Below are 22,606 nucleotides of genomic sequence, written 5' to 3'. Positions count from 1 at the left end.
GTCCAGAGGGGAGGAGTTCAAACAGTTTGTGTCCAGGATGTGAGGGGTCTACAGTGATCCTCTCCACCCTCCTTTTGACCTGTGTGGTGTACAGGTCCTCCATGGAGGGCAGGCTCGCACCAATGACCTTTTCTGCAGTCCTGACTGTCCACTGAAGTTTGTACTTGTCCTGTTTGGTTGCTGAGTCAAACCAGACAGTGATGGAGGTGCAGAGAACAGACTCAATGATTCCTCTGTAGAACTGTATCAGCAGCTCCTGGGGCAGGTCGAACTTCCTGAGCTGGTGCAGGAAGTACATCCTCTGCTGTGCCTTCCTGGTGATGGTGCTGATGTTGGACGTCCACTTCAGGTCCTGGGAGATAGTGGAGCCCAGGAACTTGTAGGACTTTACTGCTGATACAGTGCTATACCTCTGTTTACCTGTCTATGGAGGAGAAATTTATATTAATTATGCCTTCAAGTTTCGTTGTGCTGTCTGCTTGTGACAAAAAACTGGCAGGAGGAGTTGTGCACGTTGTTTTAAGGAAGAGACTTTTTGGCTCTCTGATTCTGAAACAATTACAAACCATTTGGAGTTATGAGGGCTCCCAAATTAATCTAGAGGTACCCAAGATTAAACATTAAATGGGTGGAAATGAGCAAAATGAGCATGCCAAGCTCACTGTAAAGGCTTAAAATGCATTCTTTCAGTACACAGCACTAAGTGTAGACAGCCTACAGATAACCTGTGAGGACAAACAGCAACAAATGTGTGGTAATGGCCTCTTTGTTGTGACATCTTGGATTTTGTTTGTTTGTTTTGTTTTTAAAGGTTTTTACTGAGCCCAATGAAAAGTCAGGAGCAGTCACCTAGGCTCTTGAGTATGGTGCCCCTGGTCACTATAGCCTGTAATTGTGTATAGTAATAAATTAAAAGCCTATTTTAATGTTTGTGCATATATGATTCTCACCTAATAAAGTGTTTACTGATCGTAAATAGAGTACAAAATGCATTTTGCTTCAAAAATGTTTAAATAAACCTACAGTATGTAGAACTTTCTTCTTAGCCAAATTAAGATGCTACATTACAAGTTTACGAGATGTCCCTAAAGGCGCCATCACCAAACAGCTGCCTCTCCGTGTGCGCATGCTCGACGTTCGATATGAATAACACAGAGGTGAGGTGGAGTAATACCTGAGTTCAGCTTCTAAATAGGGTACAACAGCGTTGAACAACAGTAACGTAATTTTCTAATTCTATCAGTTCTAGAAAAGCGACAGGAATTCATTTGGATAGTTAAATAAGCACAGTGGGTCGCTAATATTTAGTTTACATACGCTTTTCCCCATTCTTACGCACGTTGTTTTGTGATGAAAGAAACTTCGTCATGTTGTCATATTTTCTTCGATGATAAAGCTTATCACGTTTGAAGGCAGTATTTTTCATCAATGAAACTGGATATACCGGCTCAAGGGAAGTGTCACGAAGCTGACTGTGCTTCAGTCGCACTTTAATCGACCTAAACCCACTCGGATACCTTTATTTATTTATATTACCCATGGAGTCTGTTGGGAAGTTTGAGTTCAACAGGAAACACTTGATTGGGCACGGTGCCTTTGCAGTTGTGTTCAAAGGCAGACACAAAGAGGTAAATTTTATGTCTGAGGCAAATTTGAATTTTGTCTGGTTGAAAAATGTGAGGCTGGTTAATTTGGATCCTGCTTTTTGCGTTTTATTCTTACGCTTCCAGAAACGTGACTGGGAAGTAGCTGTGAAGTGTATCAGCAAGAAAAACTTGGCCAAATCACAGTCTCTGCTTAGTAAAGAAATCAAAATATTAAAGGTAATGTCACCTTTTAACGTTACCGTGCATTTCTTATTATTGCTTGTGTAGCTTTTAACTAAAATGCTTTCCGACCTCCTCTAGGAACTCCAACATGAGAATATTGTTAGGCTACTCGACTATCAGGTAAGCTGAAGACGACATCTTTCTGTTTTAACTCCTCTCCTCTCACACACACCAACACCAACACCAACACAGGCCTGTCAATTACACAGCAGTTCACAAACAGCAACAATCCACACCCACTTGTTGCAAATGCTGTAATGTTACCGAAACAATTGTTGTTATTTGCTCACGCGGTGCATGTTGGTTGCTGTAGTTTTTTATTGTTAGCGGGGCCATACAGCCTGTGTATTGGAGGTGTAGTTCATGTTTAATGGGAAGTTTCTTTAGAAGTCATTTGAATGAATTATTTAGCAGTTATTTTTTTAGCATCTGGTGTAATATACTCACTCATGTTGATGTTTCTGTTAAGTTATTGCATTTATGCTCAGTGTTATAATAAACATACAAACTTTAAAACAAGTTACATATAGTTCAGAACATGAACCATTTGCTTGGGTGTGAGTTTGCATGAGTGTGTGTTTTTCTCTTCTCACCTTACTGACACCTGCCAGACAGCCAGTGCAGGGTGAAATTATCTCTCACTGTTTATGACAGATGGCAGGGTGTAGCCGGTTAAACAATGCCTTTTATAACACAGTGTACTGTGTTGCCAAACAGCAGATGCACACCAGAATGCAAAGCTAGTGACTTTAGGTTATACCCTGAGCCTCCAGGTCAGGCTGCAAGATCCATTTATAGACATTCATGTGCATCTGAACAATGTGCACTCTTTGAAATCTGTTATAATGATATTTATCACAAAGTAATAACCATAAAGAGGTACACATAGCTTATTGGCTTTAACCTGGTGATATAAAGGACAAACAACTTGATTCAACTTGCTCTCCTGCTCCTTACTTTCCATTCAAATCCGGTGGGGCTGACACCCTAAACTTCTTACCCTTTCCCCAGGCCTTATCCACCTTCACTGATTGGTGACTTTTTAAATGGTGGTGCACAAAGTAGGGAGGGGCTCTGTATGATTCAGGGGGGCCAAATCTGGACAGAAGCCATGTTGGGGTACTGTTTCAGGTCACCGAGTTAGCTGTTGTCAGGTGGTCAGTCATTTCTAAAAGCACCACTGGTGACTGGCCAAATGAGAGTCAAGTCAGTCTAAGAAATTAGCTGGTGTCACTTGTTGTGTAACATTGATTTAATGTCAGTATAATTCATGATTCCCAATCTCTTTAGGTGTCGTATGTTTACTGTATTACCATTCATCACATCAGTTTGGCATTAGTGTTTGTCAGTTACTGTTCTTCAGTAATTTGAAATTTGTTTGGTTTTATCAATAGGAAATAGGAGGGTGTATCTATCTTGTCATGGAGGTGAGTTATGTCACAAATTATAAGGACTAGGCTGTTTTCAAGTATAAATGCAAATGACATTCACTAATGAGGCAGCACTGTCAAAGCTTCTGACTTGTTATTCTTGTGTTTACAGTACTGCAATGGAGGCGACCTGGCAGAGTACCTTCACTGTAAGTCTGCCACATCACATCAGGCTTAATATACATCATGTCCCAGTACTGTAAAGTTTTCCTTTTCACCTGTGGTTAATGCATAAAGGGGAATAATAGGATTTTTGCAGAGCAGTACATCAATATAATTCAAATGTAACATTCTCACAGGTTACTGAGTCAGTTATCACCAATACTCCCAAGTACTTAACCCAGATAAAGCTAAACCCACTAGATCTGGCTGATGTTTTTTTCCCACCTTTTCCTACAAATTACATAGAAACCAGTACAAACAGGGTGGAAAGTAATAATTCCCCAGCTTTTATTTTTTCATGTTGGTGACTTTCCATGTATCTTTTCTTGCCATTTTAAAATTAAACTCTTCTCCCTGGACAATCACAATGAAAATTATCCTATTTTAAAGTTGTAAGCCCTGTTTCAAATATGTTGCTGCAGTTGAAGTCATGGAGTTCATTTTGGTCTCAGGCTAAGTTTACCTCGTTGGTATCAATGAATATATTTAAAAGCTGATATGGAGCAGTGGTCTAATTCTCCGTGGTGCCAACGTCTATTATTTTGTAGACTGGCCCATTCTGTGTCCCTGTCAAGGAGATACATCCAGCTATTTGCAGCGCACTTCAGTCACACTTGGCAAGGTTCGCATAGAAACCAACATGACCTCACCCATCTGCCACTCATTTATCCTTGTCCTGTAGGGGAAAATAACTGCAGATGGAAATGCCTGATGTACAAGGAAGGACAGGGGCAGTAGCATGTCAGGTGTCCTTGACATTAATTTCCAAATTAAGTGTCATCGTAAACAAAATTCTCTTCCACGAAGTATGACAGCAACAACACTGATGTGATTAGAGTTGCACAACATTACATCATATTGGATTTTATGGTGACAGTTTGAGAACATTCAAAAGAAACCAGTTTCTAAGTAAGTGCAACAGTTAAACAAACAAATATTTTATTAGTATTAATATCTTGATTGTTTTCCCAATTAATAATTAGTAATTTGGTTCATAAAATGCCTGAAAATAGTAAAAAAAATAAAAAAATAAAATCCCATTACAATTTTCCAAAGCCCAAGTTGACATACATTTGTCTGACCACCAGTTTAAAAAAAAAAGTAATTTAGAAGACTAAAAAAAGTCCAAAAATATTTACATTTGAGATGCTTAAGCCAGTAAAATGGCACCAGTTAACGTTCAGCTTATCAACTTATAGGTTGATCACTTTTATTTTGATGTGCAGCAGACATAAACTGGAAATGTGCATGTTGATTACTACAGTAACCTTTTAACTGGTTATACAAGTTTGGCTTTACTCTCTTTATCACTTAAAACACCTAGCTAATTGATCACTTTTATCTGTTAAGATGTTAGCAAATAAACATTCATTTCTTAATGTAATATTTTCACTTTTTTACTTTGGGCTTTGGCAGCTTGTGATGGGTACATGTCATTATTTTTTAGATTCTACCAATAAACCAATAAATGAATTGTTAAAACATAATGGATATCACTGTAATAACAGAAAGCCTACTTGAGCAAGGACAACTTGAAGGAAATGAATGCTGTGGATTTTTCCCACCTTGCTTCAAATGTGTCTTCATACCATGCAAAATGATAAATCTTTATACTGTATATGCTACTATGCTGAGACCCTCATGTATCATCTAATGTATTCCATCCCTCTGACCCACAGCTAAGGGGACGTTAAGTGAGGACACCATCCGTGTATTCCTCCAGCAGATTGCTCAGGCCATGAAGGTCCTTCGAGGAAAAGACATTCTCCACAGAGACCTCAAGCCCCAGAACATCTTGCTCTGCCACCCAGAGGGATGCAGGTCCAGTTCCATCAATACCTGCATTAAGATAGGTAATGATTTTGCACAGCAGAGTTTTAGAAGAACTGAATGTACAGTATGTTTTTGAAAATGCATTGTTTTAAAGAAGATGGTGGAATGTGTTTATTTGTCATTGTTTTATTGCATTGTTAGAATGGGAGGTTTATGATATGTCAAGCAGCCAATCAACCCAACTATTAACACAAATGCTACTGCTTCTCCGTGACCTCATTTCTCTCACCCTCCAGCTGACTTTGGGTTTGCACGTCATCTCCAAGCAAACACTATGGCGGCTACGCTGTGTGGTTCTCCCATGTACATGGTGAGTATTAAAGTCTGTTACTCTGGTTTCCTGTGCTAACAAAATGTAATGTTACTGTTTCTTTTAGCTCTAAGCTGTGTTTGTCCGGACATAGGCTCCTGAGGTCATCATGTCCCAGAACTATGATGCCAAGGCTGATCTGTGGAGCATAGGCACTATTGCGTACCAGTGTCTGACTGGAAAGGCACCATTTCACGTGAGTGGCACTTCAAAGCACACAAACATGTAGATACAAAAACTGTAACAGTAATATCACTCTGTTTAGGCGTTTCGCTAAATGGTTTTAACAGTTCCCAAACAAATGCATGCCAAGGTCTCTTATATAATTACAAATCCTCATGAAAACATTTTGCTTTGTACCTAGAAAGGGCAGACTCAAAGTAAACATGATGCATCCACTTCATAACACAGAAACAACATGATCAACAGCCATTAATAACTAACCTCTGCCTGCTGGGGGACACTCTCCCTGATCTCCAGTGTTGTTAGTTAGTAAATGCTGGAAGAAATTCACTACGTATTGGAAAGACCCTTATTGTTTACAGATGGGGACCATGTGGAAATGGCTCAAAGCTGTTTCCCTGAACCCAGAATAAATATTGTTTCATAACGATGGGTATGACTTTCTAGTGTTCACGTGGCTGCTCATTTGAAACTGTTGAACTATCATCTACAGATTACTTCAACCATGACTTATGTATAAACACATGCTCTCTGAAATGCCTTTTATCCCCATGCATATCAGATAAAGAAGAAGAAAGTTTCTATTGTTTGACCCTTTGTACCTGTTGACGTTATTTATCTTGCAAGAATGAGGGCAGATTGACTTCTGTGTCTGCCAGGCAAGCCAGTGAGTTGAGATAAGTCCAAGGGTCCATGTGAGGTTAGATGATGATGATGATATTGATATTTATTTCGCAGGTTTAGCTGGCATCTCCAAACATTCCACTTTGTCCTGAGTGGGTTCATCAAACACCTACATATTGTTCATGATTTAGATTATATGCAATTTGGCACAACTAGTTTATATCTGTAAAGATTTAGGCAAATAAACAGTCAAACTTTCCACTATAATTTATTGAAATACTTGTTTGTAAGGGTGCATGTGTTACTTGTCATTGACAAGTGTAACTCGTGCTTGATCTCTGTGTGTATAGGCCAGCACACCGCAGGAGCTCCGTCTGTTTTATGAAACAAACAGGACCCTGCTACCCAGGTTAGTGCACCTCTGGATGACCTCATACCAGCACACACACATTTTGTACACACAATATGCACAGAAGGATGATAGAATGGGGTGTAAACAGGCTTTACAGGGAGATCTGTCATCTCTGTTCACTTGACTGATAAATGACTGACATGAATATGTGGTTGACCACAAGCTTGTATGTGAAACATGTTCATTGTGCAATGGCTGATTTTCAGAACACATGAAAACACACGCACTTATACACTATAATTAGCACTCAATAAATCCGCAAGTTACATACCGGCACTAAAAATAGTCGTAATGTGGAAGAAACTGATACAGACACCTGACGGGACTGATCATCTTGAAATTTCTCCATTGACCCTTCTCACACAGTATATGAAAACCTAACAAATGTATAATATAGGATCTTTATGTTATATATTCCTCTATATGATGTATGTTGTGAACTCTGTGTATCTGCCTTGATATAAGTAAATGAAAATGCATTCACAATCAGTTCTCTTGCCTGTTTAAAATCATTCTGAACACTGAATCAAGAAAGCTTTTTAAGTGATATTTCTTGCGCGCTTGTACTTGGCTTTTGGCCATACTTATCTTTTGCAGTTGTAAAGCCGGGTCATAAAACAGGCTGTGTTTGTGCATGAGGAGGCATGGTTTGTTGTTTTCTTGCCATGCTATATATAACCTGCCCCAAGCTGCCAGTTAGTGGCCTGCACAGCTGTCATTTCACCATGACCCACATAGCTTAACACCAACATAAACACAAAAGCACTCACAGTCTGTACTGGCTAAAAGCAACATGCTGCCCTGAGGGTTTGCTCTGAAGCCATAAATCAGCTTAAAAATTCACATGCTTTACAGCTCACTCTGTGGTTACGCAACAGAACTTACTTGAATATTATTTCTTTAACACCACATATATAGGCAACAAAATGTGAACACCACATTGGAAAGTTCAAAATATTAGCGTGTTTTCTACCAGCATGCAAGCTAAACATGAGGCACAGTGTATAAAGCTGCAGGCAGAGTGTGGCCCACCTCTGAGTTTAGAGTTCATCTAAACAGGAAATCTTTGTATTTTTCCAGCATCCCAAAGGAGACTTCTAGTTGCCTAAGACATTTACTGTTGGGGCTGCTGCAGAGAAACCACAAAGAACGGATGAGCTTTGGTGAGCCCCTGCCTTCTAACATTCATTCACAGCCCATTTTCATAATTTATGAATGATTTTTATGTTTTTCTGACATCTAAATCTTGACATTTGCAGATGAGTTTTTTCATCATCCTTTCTTGGAGATGAGTTGTCCACAGAGTTCATCCACAAAGACATGTATGTGCTGTTGCTTGTTTACGACAGTACGGCTTAGTATAATAAAGGTGCTGTTGCATAGATTCTAACACAACCACATTTATTTTTTTTGTTTGTTTGTTTGTTATATTTGACAGGCCCTCCGGTGCCTGTCATCTCCTACCCTTGTTCAGGTTCAGGCAGTTCCTCTAGCAGCTCCTCCAAGTCCCATCTGACTTTCACTCAAGTATGGAAAAAGAGATATGTATTTATAAAACAGAGATCCCTGATAAAAGATGCAATACTCGTATTAGTTAAATTTCAAAGAAGTCCTTCATCTTTATCTTAGCCTTCTGATGGAGAGATGCCCCGACTCCAGCCTAAAATGCAGTACTCCCCTATCCAGGACACCCATAGCTTCCTACTGAAAGAAATGGCCAGTCAAGACAGAAGTAACCCCTCATCTTACACAGAGGACTATGTCATTGTGCCTGCACAGTTTCCCAGTAAGAGCTGTAAGCCTGCACTTATCTGGAGTTTTTATTGTGCATGTTTTCTCCACAAAAGCCTGTTACACTTGTATTCATTTTGCTGTTCTGTTTTGCTGCTTTTCAGGTGAATACACTTGTGAAGTGGATGTTGGGTCACCAATTGAAAGCTGCCTGATCTACAGTGGGTGAGTTACCCACAAATAGTAGAATGGACTTGTCATGTAAGCCTCAGTATTAAATATAAAATAAAGTATTTTCAGAGATTCAGAATTCATTTTAGGGGGATGCATGATATCTTGTGAGTTTCACAAGGCAATAATGCATGCTGCAAAACAATGTGGTTTTTGTATATGAACTAATATGAAATTATGCCTGGTACTGTATATCACTTTGATTTACTAGAGCTAAGAAATATCTTTTTTTTGTGCTCTCTCCAGGAGCTCGCTAACAGGTCCCGGGCCTATAGGAAAAACACCTCCACCCTCTCCCCTCCTATGCCCTCCCTCCAGGCCTGTTAGGTAAGGGAGAGCCTGGCAGGTTTAGATTGGGGTGGGTTAATTCAAAGGTGGATTACTACTTTGAGTGTGTGTATAAATCCACCAATATGCACGATAATTCCATTTCATGTGGTTCATGAAATGGTGGTTTTAGAGTTTTTACTTTAATTCAGTTCCTTTACTGTTTTCCACCGATTTCTAAAATCATCAGTAACACTGCTAACTGTCCGTTCCTCTGTGTGTAATTCCTTGGCTTCCCGTTTCATTCATGCAGCAAACCTGTTGAATTCACTGACCATAACCGCAGCCACTCGGTGCCCATTCCTGTCCCATCTCAGATCCAAAACTACCACCGTCTGGAACAGAACCTGCAACCTTTTGGCTTGCATGGCTCCACCAGGCATGTACAGCTGCTGCTCAGCCTGCTCGGCTGTCATATCCCCCCCTCCCCCAGTCTTGCTTTTCTCATTTTTTTTTGCCTTTGTCTAACTGTGCTTTACTGTATGTCATTTCGGGTCATACTATGCTGTGCTGGCAACAGCTGTGAAACCTCCCAACAGTGTAGAGCTCCAGCTCCAGGATTGGTCTTCATCTCCCCAAGGCTGGCAGCTGGAGGAGCCCAACCACAACAGTCCTCTCCGCTAGGTTGGCATCTCCATGAGCTTTTGTTCTATCTATCCAGGGAATTGTTTGTTAAGCAGTGCTCTTGTACAGCAACTCTCTTGGCCATACTTGTACATTTTAACACACTACATAGGAATTTGTCACAGCACTTGTTGTTGGGTGTTAACAAAACTTCCACCATCTGAAATGTTCTGTCATATTCAGTCTATTTCTGCAGTTGTTTTGTGGTGAAATGTATTTAAATCATCTCTGTACCCCCTTTCCTTTTTTTCTGACTCGTCTTCTTGTATTTAGGCCTTTTGATAACACCCAGAGAACATGCCGGAGCTTGTCTCATTCAGTTTTAGTGATATTGTTATTAAGAGCAAATGTGTTTCATAAAAACCCTGATGACGTTACAAACAGGACTATTTCACTGGGTTTGCTCTGTCCTCTGTATTCTAGTGGGAACTACCCCAAAGGCCTCAGAGCAGACTTTCCCCCTCAGCACAAGAACTGGGCTTTCCAGTGGCTCCCCTGACATGCAGGACACCTCCAGCCCCAAGGTCAGCTTCTAAAACATTTATCTAACAAAAGTAAACATGTTGTCATCTACACACCATCCTGCTAGTCAGTAAGTTATATTTGTATTTCACAATGCACACATTTCCTTAGCCAAAGCAGTTTTGTTTCACCTCTCTTTAAAATACCAAAAGTGACTAGGAACTTATTTTTTACACTTCCCGTAAGGGCAAAGATTTATAATAGAATATCTACAAGCAGCTCACACAGTAGAATCAAATTGCTTTGAAATCAAACATTGCTTAAATGTATAGTATACAAGCTAGTGTTTGGATTAGGTTTTAGAAGTTTCATTTTATCTACAACAGCCCGTCCAATCCAGTATGCCAAGAATGAAGACAGTACCGGACCTGCAGTGCCTGGACCGATCTCCTACTTCCCACACTACCCTCAGCAAGAAAGCATCCAATACAAAGGGACCATTTAAAAGGTCTGAATAGTATAATATTATTATGATTATAATAATTGTTGCTATATGATAATATATCATCCTGCAAAATAATGAGGAAATTGAAAGAAATGTCAGTAAGCCACATCTAGCTGAGGCTACCATGAAAACCTAGAGATGTCACACAGTAATAGAGATATGCCATCTGATAAATTTTTAAATGCTTGCAATGGTGTCTCTGGCTATATTGAATGTCCAGATCGCTGAGCACAGGCAGGCTGTCTGACATGATACTGAAGGCGGCTTTTGGAGCTCACATTTTGGAAGAGGGATGTGACGAGAGCATTGACTGTGAGAAAAGCATGGATATAACAGGTACCAGTGTTAAGTGTTACAAACAGGACTAGTCAAATGCTTTCTACTGATGCTCTTTGTCTTTGTTTGCCAGTATTTATCTTCCTGTTGTTGTTGTTGTTGCTGTGACAAATTAGAAAAGATGGGTACATAGGTAAATATAGTTTCAACAGGTAGGGGCCAGTTTATTAAGTTACCAACATGCAAGTCATGCAAATGGTAAGATTTATGCAGTAATGAAATCAATAGATACTGAGAAATGAACACACATGTTATGGAGGCAAAGTGGGGTATCTCTGTGTTTACAACATTCATTAGTTCCTGTTATGAGGTAACTACTTTTATGACCCTGACCATTTACTGGGCTGAATTTCATCTGCGCTATATTTTCCAGGGGCATCTGAGCCATTTGACTCAGGCTTTTGTTTTTTGTCTATACAGCTCCACCTACTGGTTGTCGTAGAGGCTCTCAGTGCTCTTACAGTCCACATCCTGCATTCTTCATAATGGGTTCTCCAACCAAAGGAAACACTCCTCCTGATAACATGCTATCAAGGAAGTTCTCAGGTTGGTCTTCAGACTACCATGAATATTGACTTACTGTTGAGGGTGTTCATTTTTATTAACAATTATTTTAGCTTGTATTGTAGCAGGTTTGTAGTCTTGGGGTATATTTTTAAATGCAGTGTTTTCTCTGGTTTAGTTTATATTTGGACTAATTATGCAAATTAGGTAAGGTGAAATAAAAAATAAATGTAACACATAAGAGTTATCGTGTTTATTGTAAACCTAAAACATGTTAACAGTTACTCCCATTCTCTTTTTATTACTCATGGTCATGGTTAAGCTGCATTTGTCTTTGTCTTAATGTAGGCTCCCCCAGCTCCATTAACTCAGCTTGGCTACCTAACAGTCACGTTCTTCAGATAGGTAGCCGTAGAAACAGTGAGACTGACGTCATGGATGCTGCTCCTCACAACATTCTGATCTTTCACCCTCCAGAGCTCTCTGAAGATACACTGATGGAGGTATAGATAAATACTCTCATGGGACAGTGAAACAACAAAAAAATCGGATTCCATATGAACAGTTTCAGTATTCACAGTATTTGATCTGTTCTTGCAGCAGGCTCACACGGATGCTCTGAATGACCTGCGCTTCACCTTGGCTTTTGTCAGCTGTGTCATGGAATTGGCCTCTTCTAAGGATCCAGTTCTGGATACCATCAGCAGTGCTGATGTTTCCTTTCTCGAGCAGAGCGTGGTGAAAGATCAGATCAGTGTTCTGAGGAGAGAATGGAGGTGAAATGCATGAAGCTTTTTTTATTTTCTCAACATGTGCATGTTTTAAAATGTACATGCAACAAGTACTTCACAAACCTTCTTGGAAATGATCTCTGTTTTTTATGTGCACGCTCCAGCTTGGCAGAGCAGTTAATTTTGTATATGAAGGCTGAAGAGTTTCTGTCATCAGCACTTCACACTGCTAAAGAGAATATCAAGCAAGGCCAACTCCTTCCCTCTGCGACAGTGAAACAAGGTGAGACAAAGCACCTCTGGTTCTGAGTGTTAAGCACTCACCATTTGTAGAGTGCTTGTAGGTGTCTGTTAAATGTGTGTAATTTGTAGTCCTTCAGGAAGAAGAAGAGCTTTTGGATGTTGTACTCTAAAAAAGTGAAAGTTTAACATTACTGAGAACAGTTAGACCCATCCTGGTATTTAACAGAGACAATTGCATTCTATGCTCAAACTTGATGACAAGGGTAATTTTGTATTCATTATAGTAAAATGTGTTTGCATTATGTATTTCCTTTGTGTAGTGATCAAGAAACTGAATGACTTGTACAAGAACTGCGTAACATACTGTCGCTCCCTCAGTGATCAGCTACAGACCTTCCTGCTTGACAAACAGAAGCTTATGGATCACTTCAATGGACTCACAGCAGAGAAGCTTATCTACAGCCACACGGTACAGATGGTGAGCTCACCACACAGCAGGAGATGTTGATATTCACTCAAAATCTGATTCTCTCCAGTATACACAAAGGTGACAATTTCAAGGAAAACCCTTAATAAATGAGTGATCTCTTCCAGGATGACAGTGCCCCCATTCACAGGATACGAGGAGTCACTGAATGGTTTGATGAGGATGAAAATTATGTAAATCATACGTTGTGGCCTTTACAGTCACTAGATCTCAACCCAGCTGAACACCTATGGGAGATGTTGGAGTGATGTGTTAGGCAGCATCTCCACCACCATTGTCAAAACACTACATGGGGGAATATATTTTGGAAGAATAGTGTTCAGGGCAGCATGTTGGAGCAATGGTTAGCTCTGTCCCCTCACAGCTAAGCTGTTCTCGGTTTGCATGTTCTCTCTGTGTCTATTTGGGGTCTCTCTGGGTACTCCGGCTTCGTATCGCAGTCCAAAGACATGCAGCTTAGGTTGAATGGTGACTCTAAATTGCCTGTAGGAGTGAGTGTGGGTGTATGTGGTTGTCTGTCTCTTAAAAGTCCGCCTTGTGATAGACTAGCGATCTGTCCAGGGTGTGCCCCGCCTCCCACCCAGTGTCACCTGGATAAGTGGTATAGATAATGGATGGATGGTATTCATCCCTCCTGTAGTGTTCAGAGACTTGTAGAGTCAATGCCAAGATGCACTGAAGGTGTGGTGGTGGCGGCCCACCACCTTACTGAGACACTGTATATTGGGTTTTCCTCTAATTTGTTATCTGTCTGTATGTCCTGTTTGCATTTTTATCTTAACCTTAATGTGTGTGTTCTCAGGTGCAGTCTGCTGCTTTAGATGAGATGTTCCACTATGGCACACCATCAGTCCAGCGTTATTATAAAGCCCTGTTGCTGATGGAAGGTCTGTCCCGAATCATCACAGAACAAAAAGACATTGACAACATTGCTAAATGTAAGTAGCAGTACTGTGACATGTAAACCACATGATAGTAGCTCAAAATGTTATGATCTGACCGCATATAAATAGATTTGTCATGGGATCTTTGTTGGTCTCGACTGGATTTTAATCTTAATCTGAGTTTTCAATCTCTATTGTTCTCAGGTAAGCAGTGTATTGAACGACGCCTTTCTGCTCTGCAGACTTAATGGTATCCATTATTTCTACAGTTATACCCACAGCAATTGTATTATATTGTCTCAGTCATCTACTCTCAATGTAGATGGATCCTCCTAAATTATTACACACAGGCACTTTGATCTTTCTTAAGGGAAATGACCACTGGAGCATCTGCTCTTATCCCACCAGCCAGTCTGTTATAACAGTTACATAAATGCACAGAAAATACTGCAAGTCCTTTTTTTGGAAACATTCTTGAATACAGATTGTGCTATGATTGGAAAAATATTTTGATCAGGTAAACTGTTCTTAGTATTTGTTTTGTGTTCTTATAGATTGTGTGTGTCAGTATGTTATTTTGTGTTTTGCACATAGAATAATAAGATGAATTATTAGCTGATTTTAAATGTGTTCTACTTGAAACAAGGATTATTTAATATCGTTGTTTTCTATATTTGAAGTATTTGTGTTGTGTGCACAGTAAATCACCAGCCAACAGGAGTCAAATTTTTGGATGATATGACCAAATATTGCCAATGTATAGTAGTAGTATATATATATAGTACAGTACTACTATATAAATGTTTTGTACATTTTTAAATCGTAGCAGAATATGTAAATGTAATGATGTTTGACCTCATACAGAATTGTCTTACAGTAATATAGATCTACATCACAGACTGCAATATTGTATTGTGATTTAAATGAGATTTTAATTTGATTCAGTGATGCCTGTTCTTAGTTGGCAATGTACTCTGTGATGAGGCACTAAGTTATGTTTACTGCATACTATGTTGCTTATGCTTAGCTGCTGTATGTGTGCACATTAGTTTTTCAGTTTACAGTTGTGGTTGTTTTGGCATCAGTTTGTATTAATGTAAAACAATTGTGTTTGTTCCTGAATTAATTTGTGCAAGAATTTTGTCTGAGAGCACACTAGTTTATCACAATTACATGCTGTATGTTTTTTTGTGAAAATGTTACATTTTATCAAATTTCCTTTTCTACTTTTATTTTAAGACTACTGGTAAACTTTGCCACAACTAATTGTTACACACTGTGTAGTGGAAATAAATAATATTTATTGTTAAATTTGTTGCTTCTCTTAATCTATTTCAGTTTGCTAAATCAGTTGCATTTCTTGGTCTAATCATTAAATGTATTTTTATTTATTATTGTATTTAAAATAAAAGTTTGGCTAATATTACAGCATGTTAACATGCGTGCTTACTAAGTTTCATTGGCATGCATTGAATTATGAATTTAATTTTGCTCACGTCGTGGTTTCGCGATATTACCCCATCATGAAAACAGAACGGCATCCGGGTTACTCAAAAGGTTACTGTGGTCGCCATGTTTGCTGAATGAAATTAGCTTCAAAACATTAGTTAGCCGCTAGCAATATATATATTTTATTTTTGGGGCGTTATAACATTTGTTACAGTACTGACTTGTTGTAAAAATGACTTAAGAGTCATAAAACAACTGCAGAACCACCGTTGTCTGTAAGTAACACTGTTGATGTGATAAAATGTATTTATTCACTGGCAGTTGGCCTGCTAGGAATAACAAGCTAATATCATTAGCATTGCCTAGCACGCGTCCTGTAGTTTGTATTGTAAATACCGAAATAGCACACGCAGCGTTACTACTGGTGTCATCGGTTAATATAGGCAACATATTCAAATATATTAATCACCCAAACCTTAGGCAATACTTAATTATTTCAACAAGTCAAGTGTTCAGCTGCTTATCGCAATTCTACTAGCTAGCTAGCGTTAGCTGACGTTACGCCCCGAAGCGATACTGAAAGGTTAACGTCGTAACAAACAATGAAAATTTAAGGTTAAGCACAGAAAATACTGATTTATGTTGGTTATGTTTGTTGTATATATAATTTTGTGGTGTAAATTGTGTAGTCTACAGAAAACTCTAGAATTCATCAACGGTGTAATGTACTGTAACAGCCGAACAATAACAGTAAAAATAATTACCATTATTGGTTTATCACCTTTGTTTAAAATGCAGGTTGGCTTTGGAAACTGTGAACTAGATAAACCCTATCATTTATCGTTGTCGCTTCTATCTCGTGTCCGCTTGTATTTATGTACAAATATGACCGGCTATATTGTCTTAAAAATTACTGTCAACACCTTTTATAACTGGTTGAAGTCCTTGCGTTTTTTACATCAACACACACACACCACGTCACTGTACCAAATAATATCATTTTAATATGTGTGTGTGCCAGCTATCAAGTATACTGCTCAGCAGCTATCCCCCGACATTAGGCTTTATTTCTTCTTAATGCATTTGGAACTCTGTGTTGTGGATAAACTAAACATTTTCATTTTCAGATAGTTTCTATTAAGTCAACTGAAAGACATTTTTTCATTAAAATAACTATACAGGAATCAATTTTAGGTTAATCCAGTAAACTGTTTACCCGACAAATCAAAATCATGCAATAAGGTAAACATCTCAAAAGAAGAAAATGCAATATTGGCATGAATCACTACTTTGTCACATTCAGTTGTTAAAACTCACTCATTCTTGTGCTTTGCTGTACCTTTTCTGCAGACTGTTCTGTGTGGACATAGTAACAGTGTCACGCAATGCACCATGGAAGTGGATCACAGAGCATGCAACGACAGCTCCAGAGATCCAAGTCTGTTAGTGGGTCTGAAGCAGAGGAGCAGCAGCAATCTGCCTTGGAGGTTACACAGCAGCAAGCTACAGCTAATCACCCTCAATCTCCTGTGACCACATTTTCCTCTGCTGCCAGCCCTTCAGCCCCACAGTCACCCAATTATCAGATAATCATGAGTCGAAGCCCGGTCACTGGCCAGAACGTGAACATCACATTGCAAAATGTGGGACAGATGATGACTGGTAACCAGCAGATCACCCTAACCCCACTCCCCCTCCAGAACCCAGCATCCCCTGGCTTCCAGCATACTACACCTCAGTGGAGGTTTGAGCATGCTCCATCTTCCTACATACAGGTCACCTCACCCGTGCCCCAGCCCATGCAGCCCCAAAGTCCCACACAGCACAGCCCAGTCCCTCTGCAAGGTGTTACAAGGCCAGGGGCACCTGCAACAGCATTGAGTTTGTGTGGGCAGAGTCCAACACGATTTGTTGAACCTGGTATGTTAGTGCGACAAATCAGTTTAGGTAGTCCATCAGGAAGTAGCCACTTTGTTTACCAGGAGGGTACAGGACTTGCCCAGATTGCTCCAGCCACATCTAACCAGGTACAGCTGGCCTCTCCAGGAGCACCAGGTTCTGTGAGGGAGCGTCGGCTCTCTCAGCCTCACTCACAGACTGGAGGCACCATTCATCACCTTGGACCTCAAAGTCCTGTGGCCACTGGTACTGCTCTTCCCACTCTGAGCAGCCCTGGTCATATCACCACTTCCAACCTACCTCCACAGATTAGCAGTATCATTCAAGGACAACTGGCACGCCCTGTGATATTTGAGAAGACTGCACAGGGCGTTGTTGCTGGAGTAGGAACCACAGCCCCAACATCATTCAGTATACCCTCTTCCATTCCACCGTCTAGTCCATCCCTTACCAGTCCACCCCAGGGGATCCCCAACAATCCTCTTGCACCCACCAGTATGGCTGTGGGCTCTATGAAGAAGCAAGTTCCCAAGAAGTTAGAGGAAATTGCTCCATCTACTCCAGAGATTGCCCAACTCAGAAAACAGTGCCTGGAGCACCACACAAAGAAGATGGAGAGCCTGAAGGAAGTATTCAAGGAATATCTGATCGAGCTTTTTTTTCTGCAGCACCTCCAAGGGAACATGATGGATTACCTAGCTTTTAAGAAGAAGCCCTGTGTTCCCTTGTATACTTACTTGAGACAGAATGACTTGGACCTTGAAGATGAGGAAGAAGAAGAAGAACAGTCTGAGGTCATTAATGATGAGGTATATTTGATGACAGTGTGAGATCCAATATGAATTTTAGAGAACTACATTCATTTCGTCCAATGAATATTGTGCCTCTGTCACAACTGTTTTTTTTTTTTTTGTTTGTTTTGCTTTTCAGGTAAAAGTTGTTACTGGAAAGGATGGCCAAGCAGTGACACCAGTTGCCATAGCAACTCAGCTTCCTCCCAATGTTTCTGCAGCTTTCTCTGCCCAGCAGCAGTTTCAGGTAATAGAGGAAACACTTGTATTAAGTACAAATTACAGTGAGATTATTTATAGCTCATCAAGAATCTTTTGACAAAGTCCCTCTAATTCTTTGAGAGGTTGTTTTCACAGGGACATCAAGGAGCTGCAGCTGGCAATATTACAAACCCTGGAGATATGGATGCCTTTAAAAGGCAGCAGGCTATGCAAGCAGGTAGAGCAAGAATTATAGGCTTCTGTCTTTTCTTATGCTGCTTTGTATCCTCCCCGTTTGCTTTGTTTTCTGTTTGTGTTTTTTTCTCCCTCTAATTGCTTCTGCTTTTAGATATTTGGCATCCTCTACTAGCACTCTGTGTTGCAGTCTTAAACCGAGGAAGGAGAGGTGACCTGTGAGGTCTTCAGAAGGTCATTCCTCTGTGCCGAGTGCTTTTTTTGCGTTATGAGGGTATTGTGTGTTTTAAATCCCAGATCAGGCTAAGCGGTCCCGGATTGACGTTGGTCGCCATGGGCTGATTTTCCAGCATCCTGGTGTAGCTCCTTTAGGATCACCTGGTGTTCCGCTCCAGCAGCTTATGCCAACTGCGCAAGGTAGGAGTGCTACTACCAGGACGTTCTATGTTCTGTTCGATGCTGCTGGACATATCCCGTTCCTCAAACTAAGGAGATTTAAAAAAAAAAAGAAAAGTGAGTCACAATATTCATCTTCTACAAACAAACTTCAAGCAGCATCAACAAACAGATCTTCATCCATCTGCTGGATTTCTCAGCATGCCACAGGAAGTTCAGTCTTAGCTGTACCAGCACCAGCTCTCTTTGTCAGGAAAAATGAGGAAGAAGACAAAGTCTGAGGAAGTCTGAAGAAGAGTAGCCACTCAATGGGAAGATGTGATGTCTTTTGATTCTTTTTTTTTTTTTTTTTTTTTTTTTTTTTTTTTTACTTGATCATCCATCGTTATCCATTTCTTCTTTTCCGTAGTTTGTTCTTGTTAGTTGTCTTTATTTGGACAGAGCTTTCCGTGCTGATGGATTTTCATCTAATTTGGAGGTGGATCACAGAAAATGGGAATCCTGTATGAATAAATTCACTTTCAAATGGGTTGCTTGCTTTCCCATTTTATGAATCCATGTGTCATGCTATCTTTTGATTTCCCATTGTCATTCCTTCAAAAGTCTTTTCCTCTTCGATTGTCTGTCCTTGCATCATCAACAAGGATGTAAAATCATCAGTCCTCATACGTTACATATTCAAAAGTTTCTATTTACCTCATGTTCACATTTAGTTAAATTTCTTCCATGTTATTTCATGGCATTTTGTTCTGACTTGGCTTCTTTCCCTCAGTCTGAGTAGGAGGGGAGTCATGTGGAGGAGTTGTGTTCACGGCACGGGTTTTTGCGATTGTGGTGTGGTTGTGTCAGGGCCAGGTGTTGATGGCGTCTAGGCAAGGTGGTGTGACGTGCAGGGAGGTAAGGCAGGTGCTGCTTTAGCGTGCACAGCTCTGCTCAGGCCTGCTGTCTGCAAGACCCCACGTGTGTCCTTTTGCTCATCTCTGTGCTTTGTTGCTATGTGAGGCATCCAGATGCCTTGTTTACTGCTAGAATGACATTGCTTCATGCATGCCAAACATGGTGTTTTTGTGAGTGTCTGCCCTGTATTTTTATTCTTTCTCCCGGTCTCTTTTAAGTTTTTTTTTTTTTTTTTCCATTTTCCTTTGTAACATTTCTGTTCTTTCCTCTCTAAAAACCTTTATTGCATGTATAACTTTTGATGTTTTTAACCATATTCTCTCAGCATTTGAAATGCAATGTTTTGGTTTTGCATTAATCAAAGTAGTATTTTATTTGAGAGACATGTAGATTCTCACATTGATTTCATTTCTTCTGTAATCATTTTGCTATATGAGTTTCATTAGTTTCTGCTCTGATCATCAGGATGTAGTATACTATTCTTGAGTCATACAGTAAGGCAAGGTTCTGAGGAGCTCTAATAGCTGAAGCTCAACCAGTCATTAAAAAAAAATTGAAGTACTGTTTTATTATGTATTGGTTAAATTAATAATTGTTTGAAAGGGTCTCTCAAATCTATATTAAAGGACAGCTACCAAACACTTAATGGCATTTAAAACTGTTTTACTGTAGAAGAACAAAAAAGATATTTATAAAACACGACTTCAGATGAAAGAATTGAAAACTTAATTTTTACTCTTTCTTTGTGTTGCTTTCTATACCACCCCTTTGTGTTTCCTATAATTTGATTGCTGTCTGTACAGGCGGGATGCCGCCTACTCCTCAAGCGGTCCAGATTGCAGGACAGAAGCAAAACCAGCAGCAATACGACCCATCCAAAGGACCTCCAGTGCAGAATGCAGCCAGCCTGCACACCCCTCCTCCCCAGCTGCCTGGCAGGTTGCCCCCAGGTGTCCTCCCTATGGCAAGCCTGCCTATGACACTTGCTCAGCAGGCTCAGCTAGTGGAGAGTACAGCTCAGACTGGTGGTCAGCTCCAAACACATGTGAAGGTGCAGGCAACCGGGCCTGTCCTGGCTGCAGTCAACCCCCACACACAGCTCCAGTCCCAGCTGCAGCAGCCGAGGTCTTCATCTCCAGTTGCAGCCCCAGCAGCAACAATCCCAGGCCATACTACAGTCAGGGCAAGCGGTCAGTCCATGCGAAACCATATACAAATACTTTTTATTAGCAGTGTAAAGGTACATGTATTTGTACCAAACCAATTTGGTGAGGGACTTTAGCTATGTTGCATATGTGTACCGAATGAACTTCTAGGGTTGTTTTGCTTGCAGAACTTTTTTTTTCAAATCCTCTTTCCCACACAAACATATTAAGTGGTGGACTGGAGCAAATAAACATGAAAAATGTATTAAGGGAGAACACACACCTAGCCAAGCTTCTGGCTTTATTGTTTATGATGCTCCTGCCTGTCACTTAATATGTTTATTCAGAGGTGATTTTTATATTTGTTGTCAGCACTTCAAACTTGCTAAATCAGTTGAAACAGCACCACTCAAACGTGTATATTACTGCTGCAAGGGAAAAAAAAAACTGTAGTATAATACAAATATTGCTTCCTTCATGATTTAAACTGCTTTTCTCTGGTTAAAGAAGCTCTTCGTAGTTTGCAGCAGTATTCTATTTTATTTTTAATTTTTTTTTTTCATTTAAATTTTAGTTAAATATATCAACCCTTGATGGTTACAAAAGGTCATAATAAATGCAAGTATCTTTATGACTTCTATTTTTTCTTTACTGTACCAAAATGAACCGAACCATGGCTTCAAAACCGAGGTACCTACAGAACTGTGATTTTTGTGTACTGTTACACTCCTACTTTTTATGTATGTTGTGACTAAATGCTGATACTGCAGATTGTCTTATTAAGAATATATTTTTCTCCCTTCTTCATAGACGGTGGCACTTGCTCGCCCAGGTACAGAGTCAAACCAGCCAGTTCAGAGGATTATGACCAACTCAATATCCATGACATCAGTATCGCCTGCTCCCCTCTCTGCTCCCAATTCTATTACAACCCCCCATACTGCAAGTCCTCTCCGTTCTCTTGGCTCTAATATGAATCCAACTACCCAGTCCAAACTGACTGGAACCAATGGTATATCAACAGTCAAAATGGGTGGCTTTTTTCAAACAGCGACCATGCAGTCCTCACAGGAGGGTTCTCAAGATAAACAGGTTGAGCAGGCCAAACTGGTGAGTTGCCCTTAAATTTTCAGTTCTGCCTTTTTTTGTGCCTTCAGCCCAGCAATAGCCGTAACTGTAAACATTATATTTTCAAGTTGTCCATCTGTCACATTTTTGTGGGCGCGATATCTCAGGAACACATTGAGGGAATTTATTCAAATTAACTGCACTTAATATCTTTTATTAAGTCTTCACTGTATATGAGTCTGAACAGATACAGTGCCTTGCAAAAGTATTCATACCCCTTGAATTTTTCTACATTTGTCATATTACAACCACAAACTTAAATGTATTTTATTGAGATTTTATGTGATAGACCAACACAAAGTATCACATAATTGTGAAGTGGAAGGGGGTCTTTTGCTTCTGCTGAGGGTTAAAAAAATAAAAAGCCTTGAGAAATGTCGTTGTCCTGCTGGAAGGTGAACCCTCGCCCCAGTCCCAAGTCTTTTGCAGCTTCTAACAGGTTTTCTTCCAGGATCGCCCTGTATTTAGCTCCATCCATCTTTCCATCAACTCTGACCAGCTTCCCTGTCCCTGCTGAAGAAAAGCATCCCCACAACATGATGCTGCCACCACCATGTTTCACAGTGGGGATGGTGTGTTCAGGTTGATGTGCAGTGTTAGGTTTCCACCACACATAGTGTTTTGCATGTAGACCAAAAAGTTCAATTTTGGTCTCAT

The 22,606-nt window shown here is 40.1% G+C and overlaps 2 protein-coding genes across 6 annotated transcripts in view; both read left to right on the top strand.

Moving 5' to 3' along the window:
- Positions 1-1,138: 1,138 nt before the first annotated feature.
- On the top strand, positions 1,139-15,086 carry ulk1a (unc-51 like autophagy activating kinase 1a). 5 transcript variants are annotated; one of them, XM_020590307.1, is made up of 27 exons: positions 1,139-1,628; positions 1,731-1,823; positions 1,908-1,949; positions 3,224-3,256; positions 3,372-3,408; positions 5,101-5,274; positions 5,491-5,564; positions 5,659-5,760; positions 6,722-6,780; positions 7,864-7,946; positions 8,043-8,105; positions 8,222-8,310; positions 8,470-8,578; positions 8,679-8,739; positions 8,992-9,072; positions 9,326-9,451; positions 9,593-9,696; positions 10,120-10,220; positions 10,545-10,666; positions 10,884-10,999; positions 11,420-11,545; positions 11,852-12,006; positions 12,104-12,279; positions 12,399-12,517; positions 12,798-12,955; positions 13,767-13,902; positions 14,053-15,086. In XM_020590307.1, the coding sequence occupies exons 1-27, from the start codon at positions 1,539-1,541 to the stop codon at positions 14,094-14,096; spliced, it is 2,673 nt and encodes an 890-aa protein (XP_020445963.1). In that variant the 5' UTR covers positions 1,139-1,538; the 3' UTR covers positions 14,097-15,086. The 5 variants fall into 5 exon arrangements, with proteins under 5 accessions (XP_020445963.1, XP_020445962.1, XP_020445961.1 ...); XM_020590306.1 differs by having other exon boundaries at positions 8,413-8,569; XM_020590305.1 differs by having other exon boundaries at positions 8,413-8,578; positions 12,107-12,279.
- A 302-nt stretch (positions 15,087-15,388) lies between these two features.
- The window catches only part of ep400 (E1A binding protein p400), a 39,625-nt gene continuing 32,407 nt past the window's right edge, over positions 15,389-22,606 (top strand). Inside the window, 8 exon segments of the mRNA XM_020590420.1 lie at positions 15,389-15,572; positions 16,648-18,005; positions 18,127-18,234; positions 18,345-18,426; positions 18,681-18,800; positions 20,480-20,866; positions 21,632-21,777; positions 21,779-21,931. Of these exon segments, the coding sequence (XP_020446076.1) occupies positions 16,683-18,005; positions 18,127-18,234; positions 18,345-18,426; positions 18,681-18,800; positions 20,480-20,866; positions 21,632-21,777; positions 21,779-21,931 (2,319 nt within the window). The 5' untranslated portion in view covers positions 15,389-15,572; positions 16,648-16,682.

Source organism: Monopterus albus, unplaced genomic scaffold (genome assembly GCF_001952655.1).
Source record: "Monopterus albus unplaced genomic scaffold, M_albus_1.0 scaffold12.1, whole genome shotgun sequence".
Taxonomy (NCBI): domain Eukaryota; kingdom Metazoa; phylum Chordata; class Actinopteri; order Synbranchiformes; family Synbranchidae; genus Monopterus; species Monopterus albus.
This window is presented reverse-complemented; position numbering and strand designations above follow the sequence as displayed.

Bases quoted from the DNA above. Each gene is read 5' to 3' on its own strand.
- ulk1a (XM_020590303.1), top strand. From the start codon at position 1,539: ATGGAGTCTGTTGGGAAGTTTGAGTTCAACAGGAAACACTTGATTGGG. The intron at 9,452-9,592 runs GCATGTACAGCT...TGCTGGCAACAG, and splicing joins GGCTTGCATGGCTCCACCAG to CTGTGAAACCTCCCAACAGT. The intron at 12,280-12,398 runs GTGAAATGCATG...TGCACGCTCCAG, and splicing joins GTTCTGAGGAGAGAATGGAG to CTTGGCAGAGCAGTTAATTT.